Source organism: Pleurodeles waltl, chromosome 6, assembly GCF_031143425.1.
Source record: "Pleurodeles waltl isolate 20211129_DDA chromosome 6, aPleWal1.hap1.20221129, whole genome shotgun sequence".
In the NCBI taxonomy this organism is placed as follows: domain Eukaryota; kingdom Metazoa; phylum Chordata; class Amphibia; order Caudata; family Salamandridae; genus Pleurodeles; species Pleurodeles waltl.
Genome location: NC_090445.1, coordinates 18,634,399 through 18,662,010, shown reverse-complemented (window position 1 = coordinate 18,662,010; position 27,612 = coordinate 18,634,399). Strand labels below are relative to the sequence as shown.

Here is a 27,612-nt window from a genome sequence, read left to right as displayed (position 1 = left end):
AAAGCCACTGGCCTATCAGTGACCCTGTCTGGGCTAACTCTTACTCTGGCAGTCTCACCTGGGATGTACTGGTTTGAGAACACCAGCCTGTCATGCACAATAGTGTGACTGGCACAAGTGTCTCTCAGGGCAGTGGCTGGGATTCCATTCACCAGTAGGTGGTGGAAGTGTCTACTTCCCTCTGGAATCTCTAACTCACCTGTTGGGCCCTTTTTCCAGTTGAAGGCTATGAAGACCTCCTCATCTGAGGAGTCATCCCCAATGGCTACACTGGTCACCCCTGGGATTTTGCTAGGGGGTTTGTTTTTGGGACAACAAGTGTCCTTGGTGTGGTGCCCTGTCTGTCTACAGGTATGGCACCATGCCTTAGTGGCATCCCAGTTCTTACCCTGGTACCCACCTTTGTTTTGGGTTGTGTCTCGGAGCCCACCCACCTGGTCTGGTTTTTGGGGGCCTACAGAGGACTCTTTTTCTTGATTTCTAGTGTCACCCACTTTCTCCTGGGGAGGCTTTGTAACCCCTTTCTTTTGGTCACCCCCAGTGGAAGTTTTGGTTACCCTAGTCTTGACCCAGTGGTCTGCCCTCTTTCCCAATTCTTGGGGAGAAATTGGACCTAGGTCTACCAGATACTGATGCAACTTTTCATTGAAGCAGTTATTTAAAATGTGTTCTTTCACAAACAAATTATAAAGCCCAACATAGTCATGCACTTCATTTCCAGTTACCCAACCATCCAGTGTTTTCACTGAGTAGTCTACAAAATCAACCCAGGTCTGGCTCGAGGATTTTTGAGCCCCCCTGAATCTAATTCTATACTCCTCAGTGGAGAATCCAAAGCCCTCAATCAGGGTTCCCTTCATGAGGTCATAAGATTCTGAATCTTTTCCAGAGAGTGTGAGGAGTCTATCCCTACACTTTCCAGTGAACATTTCCCAAAGGAGAGCACCCCAGTGAGATTTCTTCACTTTTCTGGTTACACAAGCCCTCTCAAAAGCTGTGAACCATTTGGTGATGTCATCACCATCTTCATATTTAGTTACAATCCCTTTAGGGATTTTCAAAATGTCAGGAGAATCTCTGACCCTAGTTATGTTGCTGCCACCATTGATGGGCCCTAGGCCCATCTCTTGTCTTTCCCTTTCTATGGCTAGGATCTGTCTTTCCAAAGCCAATCTTTTGGCCATCCTGGCTAACAGGAGGTCATCTTCACTGGAGTTATCCTCAGTGATTTCAGAGATGTTGGTCCCTCCTGTTAGGGAAGCAGCATCTCTGACTACTATATTTGGAGACAGGGCTTGAGAGGCCCTGTTCTCCCTAGTTAGGACTGGTAGGGGGGAATTTCCTTCCAAGTCACTATCTTCATCCTCTGTGTTGCCATCCTCAGAGGGGTTGGCCTTTTCAAACTCTGCCAAAAGCTCCTGGAGCTGTAGTTTGGAAGGTCTGGGGCCCATTGTTATTTTCTTTATTTTACAGAGTGACCTTAGCTCCCTCATCTTAAGATGGAGGTAAGGGGTGGTGTCGAGTTCCACCACATTCATCTCTGTACTAGACATTATGCTTCTAAAAGTTGGAATACTTTTTAAGAATCTAAAACTAGTTCTAGGTTCTAATTAAAACTTTCACAAAACTTTTAAACTCTAAAAGGAAATGCTAAACAGGGACTAACACAAGGCCCTAGAAAGACTTTTAAGAATTTAGAAAAAATAGCTCAAATTGCAAAAATCAATTTCTAATGACAATTTTTGGAATTTGTCGTGTGATCAGGTATTGGCTGAGTAGTCCAGCAAATGCAAAGTCTTGTATCCCACCGCTGATCCACCAATGTAGGAAGTTGGCTCTGTATGCACTATTTCAAAGTAAGGAATAGTATGCACAGAGTCCAAGGGTTCCCCTTAGAGCTAAGATAGTGGCAAAAAGAGATAATACTAATGCTCTATTTTGTGGTAGTGTGGTCGAGCAGTAGGCTTATCAAAGGAGTAGTGTTAAGCATTTGTTGTACATACACACAGGCAATAAATGAGGAACACACACTCAGAGACAAATCCAGGCCAATAGGTTTTGTTATAGAAAAATATCTTTTCTTAGTTTATTTTAAGAACCACAGGTTCAAATTCTACATGTAATATCTCATTTGAAAGGTATTGCAGGTAAGTACTTTAGGAACTTTGAATAATTACAGTAGCATATATACTTTTCACGTAAAACACAAATAGCTGTTTTAAAAGTGGACACAGTGCAATTTTCACAGTTCCTGGGGGAGGTAAAGTATTGTTAGTTTTAGCAGGTAAGTAAACCACCTACGGGGTTGAGATTGGGGTCCAAGGTAGCCCACCGTTGGGGGTTCAGAGCAACCCCAAAGTCACCACACCAGCAGCTCAGGGCCGGTCAGGTGCAGAGTTCAAAGAGGGGCCCAAAACACATAGGCTTCAATGGAGAGAAGGGGGTGCCCCGGTTCCAGTCTGCCAGCAGGTAAGTACCCGCGTCTTCGGAGGGCAGACCAGGGGGGTTTTGTAGGGCACCGGAGGGGACACAAGTCCACACAGAAAGTACACCCTCAGCAGCGCGGGGGCGGCCGGGTGCAGTGTGTAAACACGCGTCGGGTTTTCAATAGTTTCCTATGAGAGACCAAGGGGTCTCTTCAGCGATGCAGGCAGGAAAGGGGGGGCTCCTCGGGGTAGCCACCACCTGGACAAGGGAGAGGGCCTCCTGGGGGTCACTCCTGCCCTGGAGTTCCGATCCTTCAGGTGCTGGGGGCTGCGGGTGCAGGGTCTTTTCCAGCCGTCGGGAAATTAGAGTTCAGGCAGTCGCGGTCAGGGGGAGCCTCGGGATTCCCTCTGCAGGCGTCGCTGTGGGAGCTCAGGGGGGACAACTTTGGTTACTCACGGTCTTGGAGTCGCCGGAGGGTCCTCCCTGAGGTGTTGGTTTTCCACCAGTCGAGTCGGGGTCGCCGGGTGCAGTGTTGCAAGTCTCACGCTTCTTGCGGGGAGTTGCAGGAGTCTTTAAATCTGCTCCTTTGAAACAAAGTTGCAGTCTTTTTGGAGCAGGGCCGCTGTCCTCAGGAGTTTCTTGTCTTTCTTGAAGCAGGGCAGTCCTCTGAGGATTCAGAGGTCTCTGGTCTTTTGGAAAGCGTCGCTGGAGCAGGTTTCTTTGGAAGGCAGGAGACAGGCCGGTAGGACTGGGGCCAAAGCAGTTGGTGTCTTCTGTTCTTCTTCTGCAGGAGTTTTTCAGCTCAGCAGTCCTCTTCTTCTTGTAGTTTCAGGAATCTAAATTCTTAGGTTCAGGGGAGCCCTTAAATACTAAATTTAAGGGCGTGTTTAGGTCTGGGGGGTTAGTAGCCAATGGCTACTAGCCCTGAGGGTGGGTACACCCTCTTTGTGCCTCCTCCCAAGGGGAGGGGGTCACATTCCTATCCCTATTGGGGGAATCCTCCTTCTACAAGATGGAGGATTTCTAAAAGTCAGAGTCACCTCAGCTCAGGACACCTTAGGGGCTGTCCTGACTGGCCAGTGACTCCTCCTTGTTTTTCTCATTATCTCTCCTGGACTTTCCGCCAAAAGTGGGGGCTGGGTCCAGGGGGTGGGCATCTCCACTAGCTGGAGTGCCCTGGGGCATTGTAACACGAAGCTTGAGCCTTTGAAGCTCACTGCTAGGTGTTACAGTTCCTGCAGGGGGGAGGTGTGAAGCACCTCCACCCAGAGCAGGCTTTGTTTCTGTCCTCAGAGAGCACAAAGGCTCTCACCGCATGAGGTCAGAAACTCGTCTCTCAGCAGCAGGCTGGCAGAGACCAGTCAGTCCTGCACTGAACAATTGGGTAAAATACAGGGGGCATCTCTAAGATGCCCTCTGTGTGCATTTTTTAATAAATCCAACACTGGCATCAGTGTGGGTTTATTATTCTGAGAAGTTTGATACTAAACTTCCCAGTATTCAGTGTAGCCATTATGGAGCTGTGGAGTTCGTTTTTGACAGACTCCCAGACCATATACTCTTATGGCTACCCTGCACTTACAATGTCTAAGGTTTTGCTTAGACACTGTAGGGGCATAGTGCTCATGCACCTATGCCCTCACCTGTGGTATAGTGCACCCTGCCTTAGGGCTGTAAGGCCTACTAGAGGGGTGATTTACCTATGCCACAGGCAGTGTGAGGTTGGCATGGCACCCTGAGGGGAGTGCCATGTCGACTTAGTCATTTTATCCCCACTAGCACACACAAGCTGGCAAGCAGTGTGTCTGTGCTGAGTGAGGGGTCCCCAGGGTGGCATAAGATATGCTGCAGCCCTTAGAGACCTTCCCTGGCATCAGGGCCCTTGGTACCAGGGATACCAGTTACAAGGGACTTACCTGGGTGCCAGGGTTGTGCCAATTGTGGAGACAATGGTACATTTTTAGGTGAAAGAACACTGGTGCTGGGGCCTGGTTAGCAGGGTCCCAGCACACTTCTCAGTCAAGTCAGCATCAGTATCAGGCAAAAAGTGGGGGGTAACTGCAACAGGGAGCCATTTCTTTACACTTACTAAAACATCTTCATTTTTATAAAACCTTACTAAACATCCCAATTTTTACAAAACCATACTAAACATCTCCATTTTATAAAACCTTACAAACATCTTCATTTTTATAAATCTTTACTAAACATCGGCATGTTATTAAACCTGACTAACCATCTCCATTTTAAAAAACCTTACTAAACATCTCCATTTTGTAACACCTTACTAAACATCTCCATGTTTATAACACCTTATTAAACATCTCCATTTTATAAAACCTTACTAAACATCTCCATTTTATAAAACCTTACTAAAACATCTCCATTTTATAAAACCTTACTAAAACATCTTCATTTTTATAAAACCTTACTAAACATCTCCATCTTTACAAAACCTTACTTAACATCTCCATTTTATAAAACCTTACTAAACATTTCCATTTATATAAAACTTTACTAAACATCGCCATTTTATTAAACCTTACTAAACATCTTGATTTTTCTAGATCCTTAGTAAAACATCTCCATTCTTCTAAAGCATTACTAAAATGTCTCAATTTTTACAAAACCTTACTAAACATTTCCATTTTTATAAAACCTTACTGTAAGGCAATGCCTCCTTGGCATGGTTACCCTCTGACTTTTTGCCTTTTGTTGATGCCAGTTATGATTGAAAGTGTGCTGTAACCCTGCTAACCAGGCCCCAACACCAGTGTTCTTTCCCTAAACTGTACCTTTGTTCCCACAATTGGCACAGCCCTGGCACACAGATATCTCCCTTGTAAATGGTACCCCTGGTGCCAAGAGCCCTGTTGCCAGGGAAGGTCTCTAAGGGTTGCAGCATGTCTTATCCCTCCCTGGGGCCCCTCACTCAGCACATGCACACTGCCTCACAGCTTGTATGCGCTGGTGGGGAGAAAATGACTAAGTCGACATGGCACTCCCTCAGAGTGCCATGCCCACCTCTCACTGCTGGTGGCACAGGTAAGTCACCCCTCTAGCAGGCCTTACAGCCCTAAGGGAGGGTGCACTATACCACAGGTGAGGGCATAAGTGCATGAGCACTATGCCCCTACAGTGTCTAAGCAAAACCTTAGACATTGTAAGTGCAGGGTAGCCATAAAGAGTATATGATCTGGGAGTTTGTCAAACATGAACTCCACAGTTCCATAATGGCTACACTGAAATCTGGGAAGTTTGGTATCAAACTTCTCAGCACAATAAATGCACACTGATGCCAGTGTGGGATTTATTGTAAAATACACCAAGGGGGCATCATAGAGATGTCCCCTGAATACCAGTCCAACTCCTAGTGCTAGGCTGACCAGTTTCTGCCACGACCAGATGAGTTTCTGGCCACATGGGGTGAGTGCCTTTGTCACTCTGTGGCCTGTACTGGGTGGAGGTGCTTCCCACATCCCCCTGAAGGAACTGTAAAACCTGGCGGTGAGCCTCAAAGGCTCATGCCTTTTGTTACAGCACCACAGGGTATCCCAGCTAGTGGAGATGCCTACACCTCCGGCCACTGCCCCCACTTTTGGTGGCATGGCTGGAGGAGATAATGAGGAAAACAAGAGGAGCCACTCATCAGTCAGGACAGCCCCTAAGGTGCCCTGATCTGAGGTGACTCCTGCCTTTAGAAATCCTTCATCTTGAGATTGGAGGATTCCCCTAATAGGAATAGGGATGTGCCCCCTCTTCTCAGAGAGGAGGCACAAAGAGGATGTAGCCACCCTCCAGGACAGTAGCCATTGGCTACTGCCCTCCAGGCCTAAACACACCCCTAAATGTAGTATTTAGGGGTGACCGTGAACCCAGGAAATCAGATTCCTGCAACCTGAAGAAAGAAGAAGGACTGCTGACCTGAAAGCCCTGCAGAAACAACGGAGATGACAACCGGCCTGTCTCCAGACTCAAAGAACCTGCACAGCGACGCATCCGACAGGGACCAGTGACCTCTGAGGACTCAGAGGACTGTCCTGAACCCAAAGGACCAAGAAACTCCCGAGAACAGTGGCACTGTTCAAAAACTGCAACAACTTTGCAACATTAAAGCAACTTTCAAAGAACTCTCTCTTCCAGCCGGAAGCGTGAGACTTCACACTCTGCACCCAACGCCCCCGGCTCGAGCTCCAGAGAACTAACACCGCAGAGAGGACTCCCAGGCAACTACGACGACATGGGTAACCTGAGTTGACCTCCCTGCTCCCCAACAACGACGCCTGCAGAGAGGATCCAGAGGCTCCCCTGACTACGACTGCCTGGTAACAAGGAACCCGACGCCTGGACCAAGCACTGCACCTGCAGCCACCAGGACCGAGAGGAACCACCCACCAGTGCAGGAGTGACCAGCAGGTGGCCCTCTTCCTAGCCGTCGGTGGCTGGCCCGAGAAGCCCCCCTGTGCCCTGCCTGCTTCGCCTAAGTGACCCCCAGGTTCCTCCATTGTTTCTATTGCAAACCCGACACCTACTTTGCACACTGCACCCGGCCGCACCTGTGCAGCTGAGGGTGTGTTTTGTGTGCCTGTTTGTGTCCCCCTACCAGTGCTCTACAAAACCCCCCTGGTCTGCTCTCCGAGGACGCGGGTACTTACCTGCTAGCAGACTGGACCTGGAGCACCCCTGTTTTGGCACCTATGTGTTTTGGGCCCTCCTTTGACCTCTGCACCTGACCGGCCCTGTGTTGCTGGTGCAGTGACTTTGGGGTTGCCTTGAACCCCCAATGGTGGGCTGCCTATGCCCAGGAGACTGACTGTGTAAGTGCTTTACTTACCTGAGAACTGTTGATTTTTGCACAGTGTCCACTTTTAAAATAGCTTATTGCCATTTTAACTAAAACTGTGTGTACTACTGCTTTGAATCAAAGTTCTATACTTACCTGTGTGAAGTACCTTGCATTTTATGTACTTACCTCAAATCATGAATCTTGTGGTTCTAAAGTAAATTGAGAAAATATATTTTTCTATATAAAAACTATTGGCCTGGAGTTAAGTCTTTAAGTGTGTGTTCCTCCTTTATTGCCTGTGCGTGTACAACAAATGCTTAACACTACCCTCTGATAAGCCTACTGCTCGACCACACTACCACAAAATAGAGCATTAGCATTATCTAACTTTGCCACTATCAACCTCTAAGGGGAACCCTTGGACTCTATGCACACTATCTCTCACTTTGAGATAGTATATACAGAGCCAACTTCCTACACTTACTAAACATCTCCATTTTATAAAACCTTACTAAACCTTACTAAACATCTTCATTTTTATAAAGCCTTACTAAACTATCTCCATTTTATAAAACCTTACTAAACATCTCAGTTTTTATACAATCTTACTAAACATTCACATTTTTATAAAACCTTGATAAAACTCAATTTTACTAAACCTTACCAAAACACATCCATTTTTTAAAAATCTTACCAAAAGATCTCTATTTTTATAAAACCTAACTAAACATCTCAATTTTTTATAAAACCTTACTAAATATCTCCATATTTTTATAAAGCCTTACCAAACATTTCCATTTTATAAAAAAAACTTTGAAAACCTTACTAAATATCTCAATTTTTATAAAACCGTATTAAATTGTAAAACCTTACTAAACATCTCCAGTTTATAAAACCTTATTAAACAGCTCCACTTTATAAAACCAAGACATCTCAATTTTTATAAAACCTTAATAAAACATCTTCATTTTTATAAAACCTTACTAAAAAATACCCATTTTTATAAAACCTTACTTAAACATCTAAATGTTTATAAAACATCTCCATTTTTTATAAAACCTTACTAAAAAATATCCATTTTATAAAACCTTACTAAAACATCTCCACTTTTATAAAACCTCAATAAAACGTCTCCATTTTATAAAACCTTATAAAACATCTCAATTTTTATAAAACCTACTAAAACAACTCCATTGTTACAAAACCTTACTAAACATATCAATTTTTAGAAAATCTTACTAAATATCCCCATTCCTATAAAGACTCACTAAAACATCTCCATTTTTATTAAACATTTCAATTTTTGTAAAACCTTATTAAAACATCTCCATTTTGGTAAAACCTTACTAAAATATCTCTATTTTTATAAAACCTTACTAAACATCTCCTTTTTTATAACACCTTGCTAAACATCTCCTTTTGTATAAAACCTTACTAAACATTTTCATTTTATAAAACCTTACTAAAACATCTCCATTTCTATAAAATCTTACTAAAACATCTCAATTTTTTTAAAACCTTACTAAACATCTCAATTGTTATAAAACCTTACAAACATCTCCATTTTTATAAAACATTACTATTACTAAACATCTCAATTTTATAAAACGTATTAAACATCTCCATTTTATAAAACCAAAACATCTCCATTTTATACAACCTTATTAAACATCTCCATTTTTATAAAACCTTACTAAAAATATCTATTTTATAAAACCTTACTAAAACATTTCATTTTTATAAAATCTTACTAAAACATCTACATTTTTTAAGAACCTTACTAAACATCTAAATTTTTATAGAACCTTACTAAACATCTACATTTTATAAAACATTACTATTACTAAAAATCTCCATTTTATAAAACCAAAACATCTCCATTTTTATACAACCTTATTAAAACATCTCCATATTTATAAAGCCTTACTAAACATTTCCATTTTATAAAACCTTACTAAAACATCTACATTTTTATAGAATCCTACTAAAACATCTAAATTTTTTGAAAACCTTAATAAATATCTCAATTTTCTATAAAACCTTCCTAATTATAAAACCTTACTAAACATCTCCAGTTTATAAAACCTTATTAAACAGCTCCATTTTATAAAACCAAGACATCTCCATTTTTAGAAAACCTTACTAAAACATCTATATTTTTATAAAACCTTACTAAAAAATACCACTTTTTATAAAACCTTACTAAAACATCTACATTTTTATAAAACCTTATTAAAACATCTCCATTTTTATTAACCTTACTAAAAAATATCCATTTCATAAAACCTTACTAAAACATCTCCACTTTTATATAACCTCAATAAAACATCTCCATTTTATAAAACCTTACAAAACACCTCAATTTTTATAAAACCTACTAAAACAACTCCATTATTATAAAACCTTACTAAACATATAGTTTTTTAGAGAATCTTACTAAATGTCCCCATTCCTATAAAGACTTACTAAAACATCTCCATTTTTTATTAAACATTTCGATTTTTATAAAACCGTATTAAAACATCTTCATTTTGGTAAAACCTTATTAAAATATCTCTATTTTTATAAAACCTTACTAAAACATCTCCATTTTTATAAAACCTTACTAAACCTTACTAAACATCTTCATTTTCATAAAGCCTTACTAAACTATCACCATTTTTCGAAAGCCTTACTAAAATATCTCAATGTTTTCTTAATCTTACTAAACATCTCCATTTTATAAAACCTTACTAAACATCTCCATTTTTATAAAATCTTACTAAACATTCACATTTTTATAAAACCTTGATAAAACTCAATTTTACTAAACCTTACCAAAACACATCCATTTTTAAAAAACCTTACCAAAACATCTCTATTTTTATAAAACCTAACTAAACATCTAAATTTTTTATAAAACCTTACTAAATATCTCCATATTTTTATAAAGCCTTACCAAACATTTCCATTTTATAAAAAAAACTTTGAAAACCTTAATAAATATCTACATTTTTATAAAACCGTACTAATTATAAAACCTTACTAAACATCTCCAGTTTATAAAACCTTATTAAACAGCTCCACTTTATAAAACCAAGACATCTCAATTTTTATAAAACCTTAATAAAACATCTTCATTTTTATAAAACCTTACTAAAAAATACCCATTTTTATAAAACCTTACTAAAACATCTCAATTTTTATAAAACTTTATTAAAACATCTCCATTTTTATAAAACTTTACTAAAAAATATCCATTTTATAAAATCTTACTAAAACATCTCCACTTTTATAAAACCTCAATAAAACGTCTCCATTTTATAAAACCTTATAAAACATCTAAATTTTTATAAAACCTACTAAAACAACTCCATTGTTACAAAACCTTACTAAACATATCATTTTTTAGAAAATCTTACTAAATATCCCCATTCCTATAAAGACTCCCTAAAACATCTCATTTTTTATTAAACATTTCAATTTTTTAAAAACCTTATTAAAACATCTCCATTTTGGTAAAACCTTACTAAAATATCTCTATTTTTATAAAACCTTACTAAACATCTCCTTTTTTATAAAACCTTGCTAAACATCTCCTTTTGTATAAAACCTTACTAAACATTTTCATTTTATAAAACCTTACTAAAACATCTCAATTCTTATAAAATCTTACTAAAACATCTCAATATTTTAAAACCTTACTAAACATCTCAATTGTTATAAAACCTTACTAAACATCTCCATTTTATAAAACATTACTATTACTAAACATCTCAATTTTATAAAACTTATTAAACATCTCCATTTTTTAAAACCAAAACATCTCCATTTTTATACAACCTTATTAAAACATCTCCATTTTTATAAAACCTTACTAAAAATATCTATTTTATAAAACCTTACTAAAACATCTCAATTTTTATAAAATCTTACTAAAACATCTCAATTTTTTTTAAACCGTAATAAACATCTAAATTTTTTATAGAACCTTACTAAACATCTCCATTTGATAAAACATTACTATTACTAAAAATCTCCATTTTATAAAACCAAAACATCTCCATTTTCATACAACCTTATTAAAACATCTCCATTTTTATAAAGCCTTACTAAACATTTCCATTTTATAAAACCTTACTGAAACATCTCCATTTTTATAGAATTCTACTAAAACATCTAAATTTTTTGAAAACCTTACTAAATATCTCAATTTTCTATAAAACCTTACTAATTATAAAACCTTACTAAACATCTCCAGTTTATAAAACCTTATTAAACAGCTCCATTTTATAAAACCAAGACATCTCCATTTTGATAAAACCTTATTAAAACATCTACATTTTTATAAAACCTTACTAAAAAATACAAATTTTTATAAAACCTTACTAAAACATCTACATTTTTATAAAACCTTATTAAAACATCTCCATTTTTATTAACCTTACTAAAAAATATCCATTTAATAAAACCTTACTAAAACATCTCCACTTTTATATAACCTCAATAAAACATCTCCATTTTATAAAACCTTACAAAACATCTAGATTTTTATAAAACCTACTAAAACAACTCCATTGTTATAAAACCTTACTAAACATATAATTTTTTTGAAAATCTTACTAAATATCCCCATTCCTATAAAGACTTACTAAAACATCTCCACTTTTTTTTTAACATTTCAATTTTTATAAAACCTTATTAAAACATCTTCATTTTGGTAAAACCTTGTTAAAATATCTCCATTTTTATAAAATCTTACTAAAACACCTCAATTCTTTAAAAACCTTACTAAACATCTTATTTTTTATAAAACCTTACTAAACATTTCCATTTTACAGAACAATACTATTACTAAACATCTCCATTTTATAAAACGTATTAAACATCTCCATTTTATAAAACCAAAACATCTCCATTTTTATACAACCTTATTAAAACATCTCCATTTTTATAAAACCTCAGTAAAAATATCCATTTTATAAAACCTTACTAAAACATCTCCATTTTTATAAAACCTTACTAAGCACCTCCATTTTATAAAACCTCAATAAAACATCTCCATTTTATAAAACCTTTCCAAAATATCTCTATGTTTATAAAACATCTCCATTTTATAAAACCTTACTAAACATTTCCATTTTTATAAAACCTTACTAAAACATCTCCATTTTATACAATCTTACCAAAGCATCTCCATTGTTATAAAATCTAACTAAACATCTAAATTTTTAGAAAACTATATTAAAACATCTCCATTTTTGTAAGACCTTACTAAAACATCTCCATTTTTGTAAAACCTTAATAAAACATCTCCATTTTTATAAAACCTTACTAAACATCTGTTTGGCAAAGTGAAGTGAGGTCAGTCAGTAACTCTGGTATCAGCTTTCAGAGACTGTTTGACAATCCTCTTCCTGATATGAGAACTGTGCTTCACCTTTCAACAGGTTCTAGGTGAGGCTTCTTAGGAGAGTTTGTAGGTTGTAGGTTTGCCAGAAGTGCATCATCCCACCTCCTACGTCTGTGGGAATGACAAGTATGTGAAAGCAGCCAATCATCATGAGCAGCCTCTCTTCTGTGGATAGAGGCCGGCATCACACACAGGTCAAAGTCCACAGACGAGGCTCCAAGCTCTGGCAATACACCCTCCTACCCACAGACTGAGTATCTGCATTACAAGTAACTTCACCTCCCATCTCACTGTGGACAGCCTCTCTTGCATGATCCAACATCAAACACAGCCTTCACACCTTGCACAGAACCCCAGCTTTGTGCAGCACCACACTCAATAGCCAGAGGTCCACCACCTCTCACACACCCTCCAGCACCACACTCAATAACCAGAGGTCCACCACCACACACAGGCCCTCCAACACCACACTCAGCAACCAGAGGTCCAGCACCAGACTCAATTACCAGAGGTTCACCACCACACACAGGCCCTCCAGCACCACACTCAACCACCAGAGGTCCACCACCACACACAGACCCTCCAGCACCACACTCAACAACCAGAGGTCCACCACCACACACAGACCCTCCAGCACCACACTCAATAACAAGAGGTCCACTACCTCTCACACACCCTCCAGCACCACACTCAATTACCAGAGGTCCACCACCACAGACATGCCTTCCAGCACCACACTCAATAACAGAGTTACACCACCACACATAGGCCCTCCAGCACCACACTCAATAACCAGAGGTCCACCACCACACACAGGCCCTCCACAATCATCGAAGGACGATGTTTAAGCACAGAGCTCCCTCCCTTTGCCACAACCATTGCTCTCCAGCATTTCTCTTACCAAGCACCTTCAGGGTCTGGTCCCACTTGCCCTCGCCAGCGGCATTGGTTCCCACACAGGAGTAAACGCCCTCATCCATCACACCTGCTGCTACGATCTGCAGGGGCAAAGCACATCTTGGGGTGAGGCTAATCCACCCACATATGATATAGACAGACACAAGAACTACGCATGACAAGAGCAAACATAGAAACACAGAGCATATGTAATGTTCCTTGCACATGAAACACACTTACAACGAATGACAGACTGCAATCTGCAGAAAGTTTGCTGGCTCCAGCAGAGGTGTTGAGTTTGTGCCCCCTGGTGCAGCTCAGTGTGACAAGCATGCATGGTTGGGCTCTAAAGTTGCCGCTCTCACCTGAAGAGTGCCACCTGAATGTTGCAACGGCGAGCCATCCTTCCACCAGCTCAGAGTGGGAGTCGGAGTACCACCTGCCGTGCACTCAAGGGTGACAGGCTGGCGGAATAAGACAGAGACACTGTCTCCTCCCATGATGGTCACTGATGGTGGCTCTGTGGAGACAACAAGGAGGGAATGCAAGTGTGAGAAGCCACATCAAGGCAGAGCAAGGTTTATCGAGGAAGAACTGCTGCTGATGTACAAGGCTGAGGGAGGCAGACTGCTGCCTTTTAACCATCCCCACACCATCTCAAGTGCTCACTCATAACCACAGATAAAACCTTAAACAATTTGACCCCAGGCCTTTGCTGATTCTTGAAGATTTGTTTGTGGTGAGGTTAGCGTGGGACCTCCACTCACCAACACTCAGTGTTCTGGAAAGTCTTGCATGGGTGCATATTTTTCACTAATCATTAAACCTGAAATCCTATCAGTGAATACCCTTAATGGGGTCCCAAATAACATATCATTCACATGTTGAAATCACAATCATCTCACACATATTTTATCTGGGAAATTCTCTTATCTCCTAATTTTTTATTCTATACAAGTCCAGGAACAAGTAATAACCAGCCTGGTCTTCATGATAAAGGCTGTTAATTGTCTCTAAATGACAATGACAAATCCCAAATGTTAACAACCAAAATACACGGAGAAGCAAGACTGGAGGACAGAAGATTCACTTTCCACTGAAATATGGAACAGTCACAGGAACAGTATGTTCTCCAAAATGTTACAAACAAGACTGTTTATGACACCTGCTTCAGTGTAGATTGTGCTCAATGAAGAGTAGCATCCTTCATCTGATTCCAACTGCGGAGTGTGAATATTGTGAACATACATTTAACCTTTCGCAAACTTGGCAAAATACCTCAGGTATGAGTAGCAATAGGGCCATGTTCAAATTAAAAAAAAGGTTATTTTATCTTATTGGGAAAAGGTATAGCTCTCAACTGACAGTATTGAGGCGTCTTGGCACTTCAGAGGGGTTTCTAGTGGATCCTGGATGTTAGGGTGGTGAAGGGTCTGGTTTTAGTATTTCCTGTGTTTGTCAGAGTTGGCTAAGGTGCATGTGGTCTGGTCATGTTGTGATGGACCTCACACTGCTGCTATACACATGATCTTAAAACATGTATCTCAGACAAAGTAGATCGCTCTTCACGTAGCATTTATTCAGTATACCTGATCATAGAGCAGCTGTGAGGTCGGATTGCTAAGTCCATCTAGTTAGGATGGTGATACAGCCCAGAGGGAGTGAATTAATTAAAGGGTCCACCCTGAAGGCACAGCCAAAGGAAATTCACAGATCCCTCAGTTAAAGGTCTTTTGGGTGCATCTTGAAGCACTAATTGTTTAACTCCCAGGAAATCCCTGACCAGGGTTGACCCAGACACATTCAGAGCAACTTATCTTTGTGGATGGAAACTGGGTGCTATAAGGGAGTAGTTATCAATGGGTGAACCTTGGTATTGAATGTAGGTGGAAAATAGGAAAAGGAGGGGGAAGACGAAGGGGCCGATTTCAAGAAGGGCTAAAAGGAGCAAACGACAGGGGGTCGGTCCCGAGGCCCTTCCAGGCCAAACAGGGAAGATACCCTTAGTATTTATGGCCTTCGCTGAAGTCTGGGTAGGACGCTCTGGGAGGTCAGATTAAGTGCGAAGCAGAAGGGCGGGGAGAGGTGGTCCCATGCCTCAATGATCCAACGGGATAACCAGTCATCCTGCCTTGGTGGGGAGGTAGGATGGGGATGGAGAAAAAGGCTGTAAATATGCACATGTGAGGATGTGCAAATGCACTTGTAAGAGAAAGTAAACAATGCACAAACAATGTTTTAAGTCTCAACACTAAAGATTCACTCAAATTAGACAACAAAACACGATCCCACTCTTGGGTATTCAAATCCAAACTCAGCACCCCAAGCAGAGTGTTCTCATTTCCCAAATAAGATAAGAAAGTAGTAAAGATCTGCTCTAAATTGCAAATACTATTGATATACAAAGGCATGAGTAGTTCCACCTTACTTCAGAGAGGCGACGGTATAGGAAAGAATGCACATGCGCAGACGATCACATAGGATATGCTGTGTAAAGGTCCACGTCATGGCCTCCTCTGAAGAGTGCGTGCGTGTCATGTCAGTCCCCAACATATGTGGCACTGCCCCAAAATGTAAATAGCAAACTTCAATACCTGTTTCCATCCCCGTCTTATTTGGTGTCATAGGGGTTTGGGAAGAGAGTAGAAGTAGAAACTGTGTTCCTATCCAGAGTTGAAGATAATCGTGTGTATTTTTCCAGTGAAGAATAAAAGCAAATTTGTGGAGCTATCATCTGAAAAAACGCAGAATGCAGAACTTACATTCATTTTCAGTAATTCTGCACCATGAATTAAAGGTGAATTTGTTTTGGCTGCAAGACATATTCGTGAACATTTGCAGCTACTGGTCAAAAGTTATTTCAGAGGATGGACTGCTGAATGTCAGTCAGTCCACAGGATGTCCACATTCCTGGGTGATGAAGTTGACTCCCCGGGTGGACCATGAATATTTTAACTTTTCAGCAAAGTTCTCTAAACTCAATGAAAATGTAAACATTATTTCTGCACTGCCTAATTATTCTATACTGCCCTCAAAGTGTTGTAGACAAGAGGAGCCATATGGAATAAATATGAGATGGATCTACAGTAGTTTCTATATATTGTAAGCCAATAGGTTACTGACATGACTTTTGGGCCAACAGTATGACCTGAAAGTTCTAAAGGTGTTAAAACAGGTGTGCCTCAAATAAAATGAATATATAAAAGGGTGTACAGTCACCCATGATGCCCTTAAGTAGTTTTCTGGCATTGTGCTGCTCTGGTACTAAAAGATGATTGGTTGTAAAGTCCCACCACTTTTGAACTCCGAGTGACACCTAACCATGCAGAGCCTTTAAACTCCAGTGGGAAGGGTGCAGGCCTGGGAGGTTGCTGGCAGGGTCTCCATCCTTGTGGACGCACAAGCACTGTTTGGACTCTCAACAAAGGGGCATCTGTTGACTGGGGTGAGGTACTGATTGACAAGCTTAGGCTGTAACGTCAAGTACACTGCAGCATGAAGAACACAAGATAATATCTTGAAAGTTTAGATCACATGAATAACATTTTCTAATGGTTTTACAAAACACTTAAAGAGAGACAATAGCTCCCCAACACAACTGCCTACTCCAGATCTCTGCTTCTCACATTAGGACCCCCACAAACCTTCTTACCTTGCACAATTAGATCCACCTCTGCGGCGGCCTCCCCAGCCTCACTCTCCGCCCTGCACACGTATCGCCCCGCATGGGTCAGCTGCACCAGTGGGATCAGAAGGACAGAGCTGTCTCCAGAGACATCCACCATGTCCTGCTCTTGGACGAGGTGCCCATCTTTCAGCCACCTGTGGGGAAGAGGCAAGGGAGAGGTTGGAGGGGGATTCAAATCCACCAATAACACCGGTGGAGGGACCAAAGAGGTGATATACAGTGCTAACATGGAGATCACCTGTGTGTGCAAGGGACTACAGTGTCACAAACCACCAACAGGGAGCAGAGAATCAGATGGACTAGAAGTAATCCCAGCAGTATGTGTAGATAATTCACTACCATGCATTTACATAATCGCAGAGAACACCCCAGAGCTGCAAGGGGCATAGAAACTGCAAATTCCATCACAGGGATTAGGTCATTGTAAATGTTATTAGCAAATACTATAATTAAAAGTTTAAATGAGATTACACTTAATTTCCCTTCGCTATATCAAAACAACAAAGAAATCAACAATTCAATACTTTCATCAAAAACTTTACTACCAACTACCTAATATTGGGGAGGTCAGCGGTAAACCTACTGTGCTAGGCACTGCGGATATACCCCCCCATGGGCCAAAAGGTGAGAACAGCACCATATATTATTTAATTGTATGAGCAGGGCCACTAGAGTTATGCAGCAGGAGAGGTCCAAATTACACAGCAGGGTTGGGTAAATTATGTGGCATGAAAAGGCAGCATAATGAAGCATGTTTTGTACTAGAATGACTTCATTATTTCATCATTTGTAAACTTGGTAACACTCTCTGGGTATTACTTGCATCTCATTAGTGCCAAATTAATACCCAAATATAGCAGTAAGCAACAGAAAGGCGAGCAGTCCAGATTTCCTAAAGTCTTTCTACTGCGCGGCAACACCTATCATCACATTTTTTGTAACTTTTGAACTGTTTGAGCTAGAAACAATTTGGTTAGTTAAAATCTGCTGATTGTGCGGCAGATGATGGATTATGTGACCAATGCAGCAAATCTTTAATTATGTGGAAATTGCTGCAGCCGCACAAATGCATAATTCCAGTGGCCCTGTGTATGACCCACCTGTAGGAAGCAGCAGAGAGGGTAGTCCTTGTAAGAGGATGTGCAGGGCAATTTGTCACCCATAGGAGGCAGGAATGGGACCAGTGGCATCGTAAGGACCGCAACATCACCGCTAGTCCATAGGAGGGGCAGTAAACCAAGCACAAGAACAGGGTTGGACGGGGACAAAAAGTGGATGCAGCCACCAGAATAAAAGTGGCCCCCATTAGGAAACATGATAGCTACAAAAAGAGGCCCATGTTTGCAAATCAGGCCAATTTTGACCTTGTAAAGACAAGCTGTATGGGTACTTTGCAAGGTATGGGAGACTGCAGGTATGTGTGTTTGCTGCTGGCAATGCTCGTGGTAATATTAATCAATCAATCAATCAATATTTATAGAGCGCGGCTACTCACCCGTAAGGGTCTCAAGGTGCTAGAAAATCAACAGTACAAACCACCCCACATGGTTATAGAACCGGCCCACAAACTGCAAAATAACCATCACACACACTGACCTCTCGGACCAGCCCATCAAGCCCTGCCTGGTTGCCCCATAGGCCACTCCAACCCAGCTCAAAAATGCGACTACCATCACCCACTCCAAAGCCAGGCAGGTGACCCCCCACCCCACACAACCATTAACCTCACTCCCCTTAGGTAAAGCAATACAATTGTACTTTTGTGCTAATGAGAGTGTAACTGCTGCCCACTCAGGGAGAGACCATATTCATGTTTGCGCTGTGACTCCTGAATCTTCCATGATTAAAATACCCCATAGGGGAAGTCAATAATTATTCTTGTCCCAAAAGAACACTTTTTAATACTTGTTAGGAAGCCAGAACACTTCACAATGATTTCCTTTCACCCACCCTCCTCCGCTCAGGGCAGTGGCAAGCTCTGCTTCCCCCAAGGTAGGTAGGACACCAGTGGGTGAGACTGGCAATGCCATCTGTGGACCATGGCCATCCTCTGCCTGTTCAGAAGGAGACCCATGAATGAGTCAGCTGAGCATCCATGCCCAGACCAGCTCTTCACTCACCAGACCCGGGGTGTAGGGAAGCCCGTCACGTGGCACGTCAGCTCCAAGGGCTCATTCACGGTCACGGTCACGTGTCGCGAGCCACCTCCAATGCTCACTCGAGGAGGAACTGTGGGGTTAGAGAAGACGAACAGGCACTTCAGTGAGGTCCAATCAATTCTGCACCTCATCCCACCCCACTGAGCATTACTCAATGTACTAATCATTCATCAGTCCTTCCACCAATGGTTAATGCCTTCATCTTCACATCATGAGTGTGTTCACTCTGCATAGAGACAATAACCAGACACAAATAACCAACCTTCAGGCAGAGTAATGCAGCATGGCCAGGTACCAATGAATTGTTACCTGTCAGTCAGAGCATCAACACCATACTTAGCCCTCACTTCAAACTTATATCAGCCCCTGCAGCAAACACGTCATCAAGGGCCCTCGCAGTCCTGCAGAAGTACTGTGTGCCTACTCATTGCACCACAGAAGCTCTGGGTACCCCCACACCCCCGGACCTGATTCCTCACTTCACCTACTCATTGCACCACAGAAGCTCTGGGTACCCCCACACCCCCGGACCTTATTCCTCACTTCACCTACTCATTGCACCACAGAAGCTCTGGGTACCCCCCCACCCCCGGACCTGATTCCTCACTTCGCCTACTCATTGCACCACAGAAGCTCTGGTTACCCCCACACCCCGGACCTGATTCCTCACTTCGCCTACTCATTGCACCACAGAAGCTCTGGGTACCCCCACACCCCTGGACCTGATTCCTCACTTCACCTACTCATTGCACCACAGAAGCTCTGGTTACCCCCACACCCTGGACCTGATTCCTCACTTGTCTCTTACTTTCATTACTCTAATCATCAGGAGGCCATTCTTGCATTCATTCTCTGTACCTCCACCATTACTCATGGGTATCCTTCTTGCCAGCTCTCTGTCTGGCTTTTATTACCACGGACTAGTGCACCACAGCCTCCCCTTACTGTACACGTGCACAGAGAGGTGTACCACAGCCTCCCCTTCCCGTACACGTGCACAGACTAGTGCACCACAGCCTCCCCTTACCGTACACGTGCACAGACGAGTTTACCACAGCCTTCCCTTACCGTACACGTGCACAGACTAGTGCACCGCAGCCTCCCCTTACCGTACACGTGCACAGAGTAGTACACCACAGCCTCCCCTTACCGTACATGTGCACAGAGTAGTACACTGCAGCCTCCCCTTACCGTACACGTGCACAGAGTGGTGCACCACTGCCTCCCCTTACCGTACACGTGCACAGAGTGGTACACCACAGCCTCCCCTTACCGTACATGTGCACAGAGTGGTGCACCACAACCTCCCCTCACCGTACACATGCACAGACTAGTGCAACACAGCCTTCCCTTACCGTACATGTGCACAGACTAGTGCACCGCAGCCTCCCCTTACCGTACACGTGCACAGAGTCGTGCACCGCAGCATCCCCTTACCATACACGTGCACAGACTAGTGCACTGCAGCCTTCCCTTACCGTACACGTGCACAGACTAGTGCACCACAGCCTTCCCTTAGTGTACATGTACATGGAGTAGTGCACCACAGCCTTCCCTTACCATACACGTGCACAGACTAGTGCACCACAGCCTTCCCTTACCGTACACATGCACAGACTAGTGCACCACAGCCTTCCCTTACCGTACACGTCCACAGGCTAGTGCACCACAGCCTTCCCTTACCGTACATGTGCACAGACTAGTGCACCACAGCTTACCCTTACCGTACACGTGCACAGACTAGTGCACCACAGCCTCCCCCTACCGTACACGTGCATAGACTAGTGCACCACAGCCTTCCCTTACCGTACACGTGCACAGACTAGTGCACCACAGCCTTCCCTTAGTGTACATGTACATGGAGTAGTGCACCACAGCCTTCCCTTACCATACACAGACTAGTGCACCACAGCCTTCCCTTACCGTACACATGCACAGACTAGTGCACCACAGCCTTCCCTTACCATACACATGCACAGACTAGTGCAAAACAGCCTTTCCCTAGCATACACATGCACAGACTAGTGCACCACATCCTTCCCTTACCTTACACGTGCACAGACTAGTGCACCACAGCCTTCCCTTAGTGTACATGTACATGGAGTAGTGCACCACATCCTTCCCTTACCTTACACGTGCACAGACTAGTGCACCACAGCCTTCCCTTAGTGTAAATGTACATGGAGTAGTGCACCACAGCCTTCCCTTACCGTACACATGCACAGAGTGGTGCACCACAGCCTTCCCTTACCGTACACATGCACAGAGTGGTGCGCCACTCCCGCCCCTTACCATACAGTAGTGCCCCGCAGCCTCCTCTTACCATACACATGCACAGTAGTGCCCCGCAGCCTCCTCTTACGGTACACATGCACAGAGTAGTGCACCGCAGCCTCCTCTTACCATACACATGCACAAAGTAGTGCACCACAGCCTCCTCTTACCATACACATGCACAGAGTGGTGCACCACAGCCTCCCTTTACCGTACACGTGCACAGAGTGGTGCACCACAACCTCCCCTTACCGTACACGTGCAGAGTAGTGCACCACAGCCTCCACTTACCATACACGTGCACAGAGTGGTGGACCACAGCCTCCCCTTACCGTACACGTGCACAGAGTGGTGCACCACAGCCTCCCCTCACCGTACACGTGGACGGAGTAGTGCACCACAGCCTCCCCTTACTGTACATGTGCACAAATTGGTGCACCACAGCATCCCCTTACCAAACATGTGCACAGAGTGGTGCACCACAGCCTCCCCTTACCATACACGTGCTCAGAGTGGTGCACCACAGCCTCCCCTTACCATACACGTACACAGGGTGGTGCACCACAGCCTTCTCTTACCATACACATGCACAGAATGGTGCACCACAGCCTCCCATTACCGTACACCTGCACGGAGTAGTACACCACAGCCTCCCCTTACCATACACGTGCACATAGTAGTGCACCACAGCCTCCCCTTACCGTACACGTGCACATAGTGGTGCACCACAGCCTCCCCTTTGCCATACACGTTCACAGACTGGTGCACCACAGCCTCCCCTTACCGTACACGTGCACAGAGTGGTGCACCACAGCCTCCCCTTACCGTACATGTGCACAGAGTGGTGCACCACAGCCTCCCCTTACCATACACGTGCACAGAGTGGTGCACCACAGCCTTCCCTTACCGTACACGTGCACAGACTAGTGCACCGCAGCCTCCCCTTACCGTACACGTGGATGGAGTAGTGCACCACAGCCTCCCCTTACCGTACACATGCACAGAGTAGTGCACCACAGCCTCCCCTTACCATACACGTGCACGGAGTAGTTTACCACAGCCTCCCCTTACCGTACACGTGCACGGAGTAGTGCACCACAGCCTTCCCTTACCGTACACGTGCACGGAGTAGTGCACCAGAGCCTCCCCTTACCGTACACGTGCACAGAGTAGTGCACCACAGCCTCCCCAGCAGCGCTGATTGCCACACAGGTGTAGTTCCCTTGGGAAGCCACAGAAAGATCACTAATAGTGAGCTTCTGGCCCCCATCCTGGGTGTGCCACCCTTCGGTGGTGGACAGCAGGAGCCCATCCTTGAGCCACGACAAGACAGGCGGAGGGTGGCCACTGGCCACGCACTGCAGCTCCAAGCTCTGGCCGGCCACGGCGACCACCTTCTCAGGTTGGTCATTTCGTCCATCAATATCTGGAGCCACTGGAAAGAAACAGACACAGAAAGGGCAGGTGTCAGGGAGGTGCTGTTCCACTGCCTGAGCCACTCCATGCCACAGAAGCGCATAGAGGCGCCTGATAGAAACTCATAGCTTGCTTCTGTGTATTCCTGGGCTGTTACTAGTGCAGGCAGCAGCTGCATTGTGCTCTCAGAAACATCTCTTTGCAAACCAATGCATCCGATCCGCCTGAAACCACCCCAATCTGAGAGTGAACATCTGGAAATGACATCTGGGCTTATCATTCAAAAGAAGAAGGACCTTTGAAGACTTCCTTAGAAGGATGTTTCATTCCCTCTGCCAGATCCCTGCTGGTGATTCCTGCAGTGTGAATTCGGTGTCCTCTATTAGTTTATGTGAAAGTTTTCATGGTTATGTTTATAGTATTTGTAGAACACACTGTGGGGGTCATTCTAACCCTGGCGGTAAAAACCGCCAGGGCGAATGACCGCGGTAGCACCGCCAACAGGCTGGCGGTGCACCGCTGGGCATTCTGACCGCGGCGGTTCAGCCGCGGCCAGAAACGGAAAGTCGGCGGTGTACCGCCGACTTTCCGCTGCCCTTGAGAATCCTCCATGGCGGCGGAGCGCGCTCCGCCGCCATGGGGATTCTGACACCCCCTACCGCCATCCTGTTCCTGGCGGGTCTCCCGCCAGGAACAGGATGGCAGTAGGGGGTGCCGGGGGGCCCCTGGGGGCCCCTGCAGTGCCCATGCCAATGGCATGGGCACTGCAGGGGCCCCCGTAAGAGGGCCCCACCTTGTATTTCAGTGTCTGCTTTGCAGACACTGAAATACGCGACGGGTGCCACTGCACCCGTCGCACCTTCCCACTCCGCCGGCTCAATCCTGAGCCGGCGTCCTTGTGGGAAGGCTGTTTCCCACTGGGCTGGCGGGTGGCCTTTTGGCGGTCGCCCGCCAGCCCAGTGGGAAACCCAGAATGTCTGCCGCGGTCTTTCGACCGCGGTACGGTCTTCTGGCGGTTCCCGCTTGGCGCACCCCCTGTGTGTGACCCCTTCTAGGCGCTACTCATCTGGTTACAAGTGAAGGTGGGTGTTCAGATTTCTTGATATCATGCTGCTTCTTCAGTTCTTACCTCATTATGTGAGACTTTCCTAGTCAGAGCTTTCCTCCATCTTGCTAATCTCAGCTGGCCTCTGTGGGAAGCCTGCTTGGGGTCTCTCCCCCTCTGTCTATGCTGCTGGCAGCCCCAGGGATGCTCTGTTCCTGAGCTCTGCTTCAGCCACCTTCTTCCAAGGAGGTGCCCTGCTGGCACCAACCAAGTCCTGGGCACAGACATTGCAAGGCCATGGCAAGTGGGCTCTGGACCCGGGCCCCTGCCTTCCAGGGGCCCCGAGAGAGCCAGCTCTGTGCTGCAGAGAGTCTCGCCCTGATGACCTTGAATAATTATTATACAGATAGATGGTTTTAAATACAGTTTTACTTTATTTTTAATGTGGGTATGTGTGAGAGTCTATTACAGATACTTTGCAGAGAACTTTTGTGTTTATGTTTTTCAACAGTACGAAGCATCCATAGAGAAGTTTCTTTTTAGATCGAAACATATTCGAAACGAGAGACGGTCACGCAGATTGTTTGTAATAATAATATTAGTGAGCTGCTGCTGTGTTACAATATTGAAAACATGTCACTATCTCTGAATATTAGATGGAAGCACATTTACAATTTGGACCAGTGTGTCTGTGCACTGTCAGTGACCTGGACAAAGAGGGCAGGAAAGAGCTAAAACTGGATCATAAATTCAAAGCTGTTCCGAAAAGGGGCCCCCACAATTCACTTGGTCCGGGGCCCCTAAAAGTCCTAAGATGTCCCTGGTCCCGAGTGCAGGCAATCTTTGCAACAACCCACGTTCTCATCCCCTGAGTCCGAGCTACTATTTTTTTACCTTTGTCAAAATATCCCCTCTGCTATTTCATATCCTATAGATATAACTCTATAGAACTATCTATCTATACGTCGGTGTATGTTACACAGTGCAGCTATAGTTAGATCACAGATCCTAAATGAAGAGCAGTTTTTGGCTAATAACTTTGGCGCAGTTTGATGAATCTGCACAAAACTTTCTAAAAAAAAACTACACCTACCTTAGCTCTTTCATTGAAATTTTCTTGCAGATCCATCAGGCGGGGCAAGAAGAAGGGCGCGGGGGGGGCAAAAGCGCAATTCCCCACGTTGAGTCCAATAGGCAACTTTGCTATCTGATGCAGAAATAAATGCTAAATTAAAGTACACCAAATTTGGTGTAACACACTTCAGCCATTTTCGAGAAATTAGCATTTGAAGAGGGGCTCAGGTTGGACTTGAAGGGGCTAACGCTCATAACAAGTTATATATATCTGGACGGTTGGTCCTGTGGGATTCCAATACTGATTGGCTGAGGGAGCTTTTTTCTCTGGCCTGCAAATGTGGGACCGTGTTACTGATGCTGGTATCTCAGTACTGACCAATCTGATTAGTGGTGAAGAAAATGCTGTGGCCACTAGTATAGGACTCAGAATTAGGTCCCCGAGTGCTGAAAATAAAACAGAAAAAGCCCAGGAGCGTGCAGGGTGGGCACAAGCTTAACCCCAGGGCCATGTGACCCCAAAGGTACCCCCCTATGTGAAGTTAAAGTTAAAAAAATCTGGGGACACCGCTACTACGGTACCAGTACCTGGTACCAGAGTACCCGGCTAAGCACCTCCTATGGTACTGTGGCACTAGGGTTTGGTCACAGAGCAGACGCTTAGGCCGACCTCCATTGTGCAAGTCCAGGCTATGCGCATGGGGGGGTTGGCGGCCTGCAGTGGGCTGGGCGCAGGATTAAGCCACCGCTGCACATTCTCGGAGGCTGTGTGCAGTGCAGGAGTTGTGCCCATGGGAGGTGGGGTGCCTGTGGGAGGGGTTGAGAGTTTGAGATTTTGATTGATGTCATGAAATAATATATGAGGTCATAGGCAAGTTGGGCATAGCAGGGGTGCAAGTTATAGTTCGCTCTGTAAGCTGTAACTTGTGAATTTCAATGGTTTTTTGTTTTTAAGCTGTAGTTTTTATATAATTTCAATGCCTAACTATAATACCACTTTAACCTTTGTTTTTTTCAGTGACTCAAATTATATGGAAAATGTCACTTACCCAGTGTACATCTGTTCGTGGCATGTTCCGCTGCAGATTCACATGCTGTGCACTGTTCCTGCCATCTAGTGTTGGGCTCGGAGTGTTACAAGTTGTTTTTCTTCTAAAGAAGTCTTTGAGTCACAGGACCGAGTGACTCCTGCCTTTCGGCTCCATTGCGCATGGGCGTCGACTCCATCTTAGATTGTTTTCCCGCAGAGGGTGAGGTAGGAGTGGTAGAATGAGGATAGTAAAGATGTCCATGCAATGGAATAGATATGTATGTACATAGTTTGTGCTAAAGGAATGTTTATTTACATAAATACTATTTCTAATTGCAACTTAAATGGCTCCTGGCTCCCGGGGAGGAGGCAGGGCACATGTGAATCTGCAGCGGAACATGCCACGAACAGATGTACACAGGGTAAGTGACATTTTCCGTCCGATGGAATGTGTAGCTGCAGATAGACTACAAAGCAGTTCTCCTCCCAAAAGCGGTGGTCAGCCTGTAGGAGTTGAAGTTGTTTGAAATAATGTTCTTAGTACAGCCTGTGCTACTGTGGCTTGTTGTGTTGCTAACACATCTACACAGTAATGCTTAGTGAATGTATGGGGTGTAGACCAAGTGGCTGCCTTACAAATCTCTGTCATTGGTATGTTACCTAGAAAGGCCATTGTGGCGCCTTTCTTTCTAGTGGAGTGTGCCCTTGGTGTGATGGGTAATTCTCTTTTAGCTTTTAGGTAACAAGTTTTTATGCATTTAACTATCCATCTGGCTATGTCCTGTTTGGATATAGGGTTACCAGCATGGGGTTTTTGAAAAGCGACAAACAATTGTTTAGTTTTTCGAAATGATTTTGTTCTGTCAATGTAATTCATTAGTGCTCTTTTTATGTCTAATGTATGCAATGCCCTTTCAGCTACCGAGTCTGGCTGTGGGAAGAAGACTAGGAGTTCCACTATTTGGGTTAAATGAAACGGTGAAATGACTTTTGGCAAAGATTTTGGATTTGTGCGGAGAACTATTTTCATGTTTGTGTACATGTTTAAAGGATTCTTCGATAGTAAACGCCTGTATTTCACTAATTCTTTGTAGTGAAGTGATAGCTACTAGAAATGCCACCTTCCAGGTTAAGAATTGAATCTGACAGGAGTGCATGGGTTCAAAGGGTGGACCCATGAGTCGTGTAAGCACAATATTAAGATTCCACGAGGGTACTGGTAGGGTTCTTGGAGGTATGATCCTTTTTAGTCCTTTCATAAAGGCTTTAATAACTGGTATTCTAAATAGTGATTTTGTGTGTTTAATCTGCAAGTAAGCAGAGATTGCAGTGAGGTGAATTTTAATGGAAGAAAAAGCGAGGTTTGATTTTTGTAGGTGTAGTAGGTAACCCACAATGTCTTGTATGGAGGCATCTAACGGTGT

The 27,612-nt window shown here is 43.8% G+C and overlaps 1 protein-coding gene across 2 annotated transcripts in view; it reads right to left on the bottom strand.

Annotated features, from left to right (window-relative positions):
- The window catches only part of HMCN2 (hemicentin 2), an 816,728-nt gene that overhangs the window by 314,261 nt on the left and 474,855 nt on the right, over positions 1-27,612 (bottom strand). For both annotated transcript variants that reach the window (XM_069237054.1, XM_069237056.1), the window contains exons 32-36: positions 22,777-23,058; positions 19,311-19,419; positions 17,155-17,324; positions 13,868-14,022; positions 13,507-13,603 (exon numbers count right to left, since the gene is read on the bottom strand). In XM_069237054.1, the coding sequence (XP_069093155.1) occupies positions 13,507-13,603; positions 13,868-14,022; positions 17,155-17,324; positions 19,311-19,419; positions 22,777-23,058 (813 nt within the window). The remainder of the gene's footprint in view (positions 1-13,506; positions 13,604-13,867; positions 14,023-17,154; positions 17,325-19,310; positions 19,420-22,776; positions 23,059-27,612) is intronic.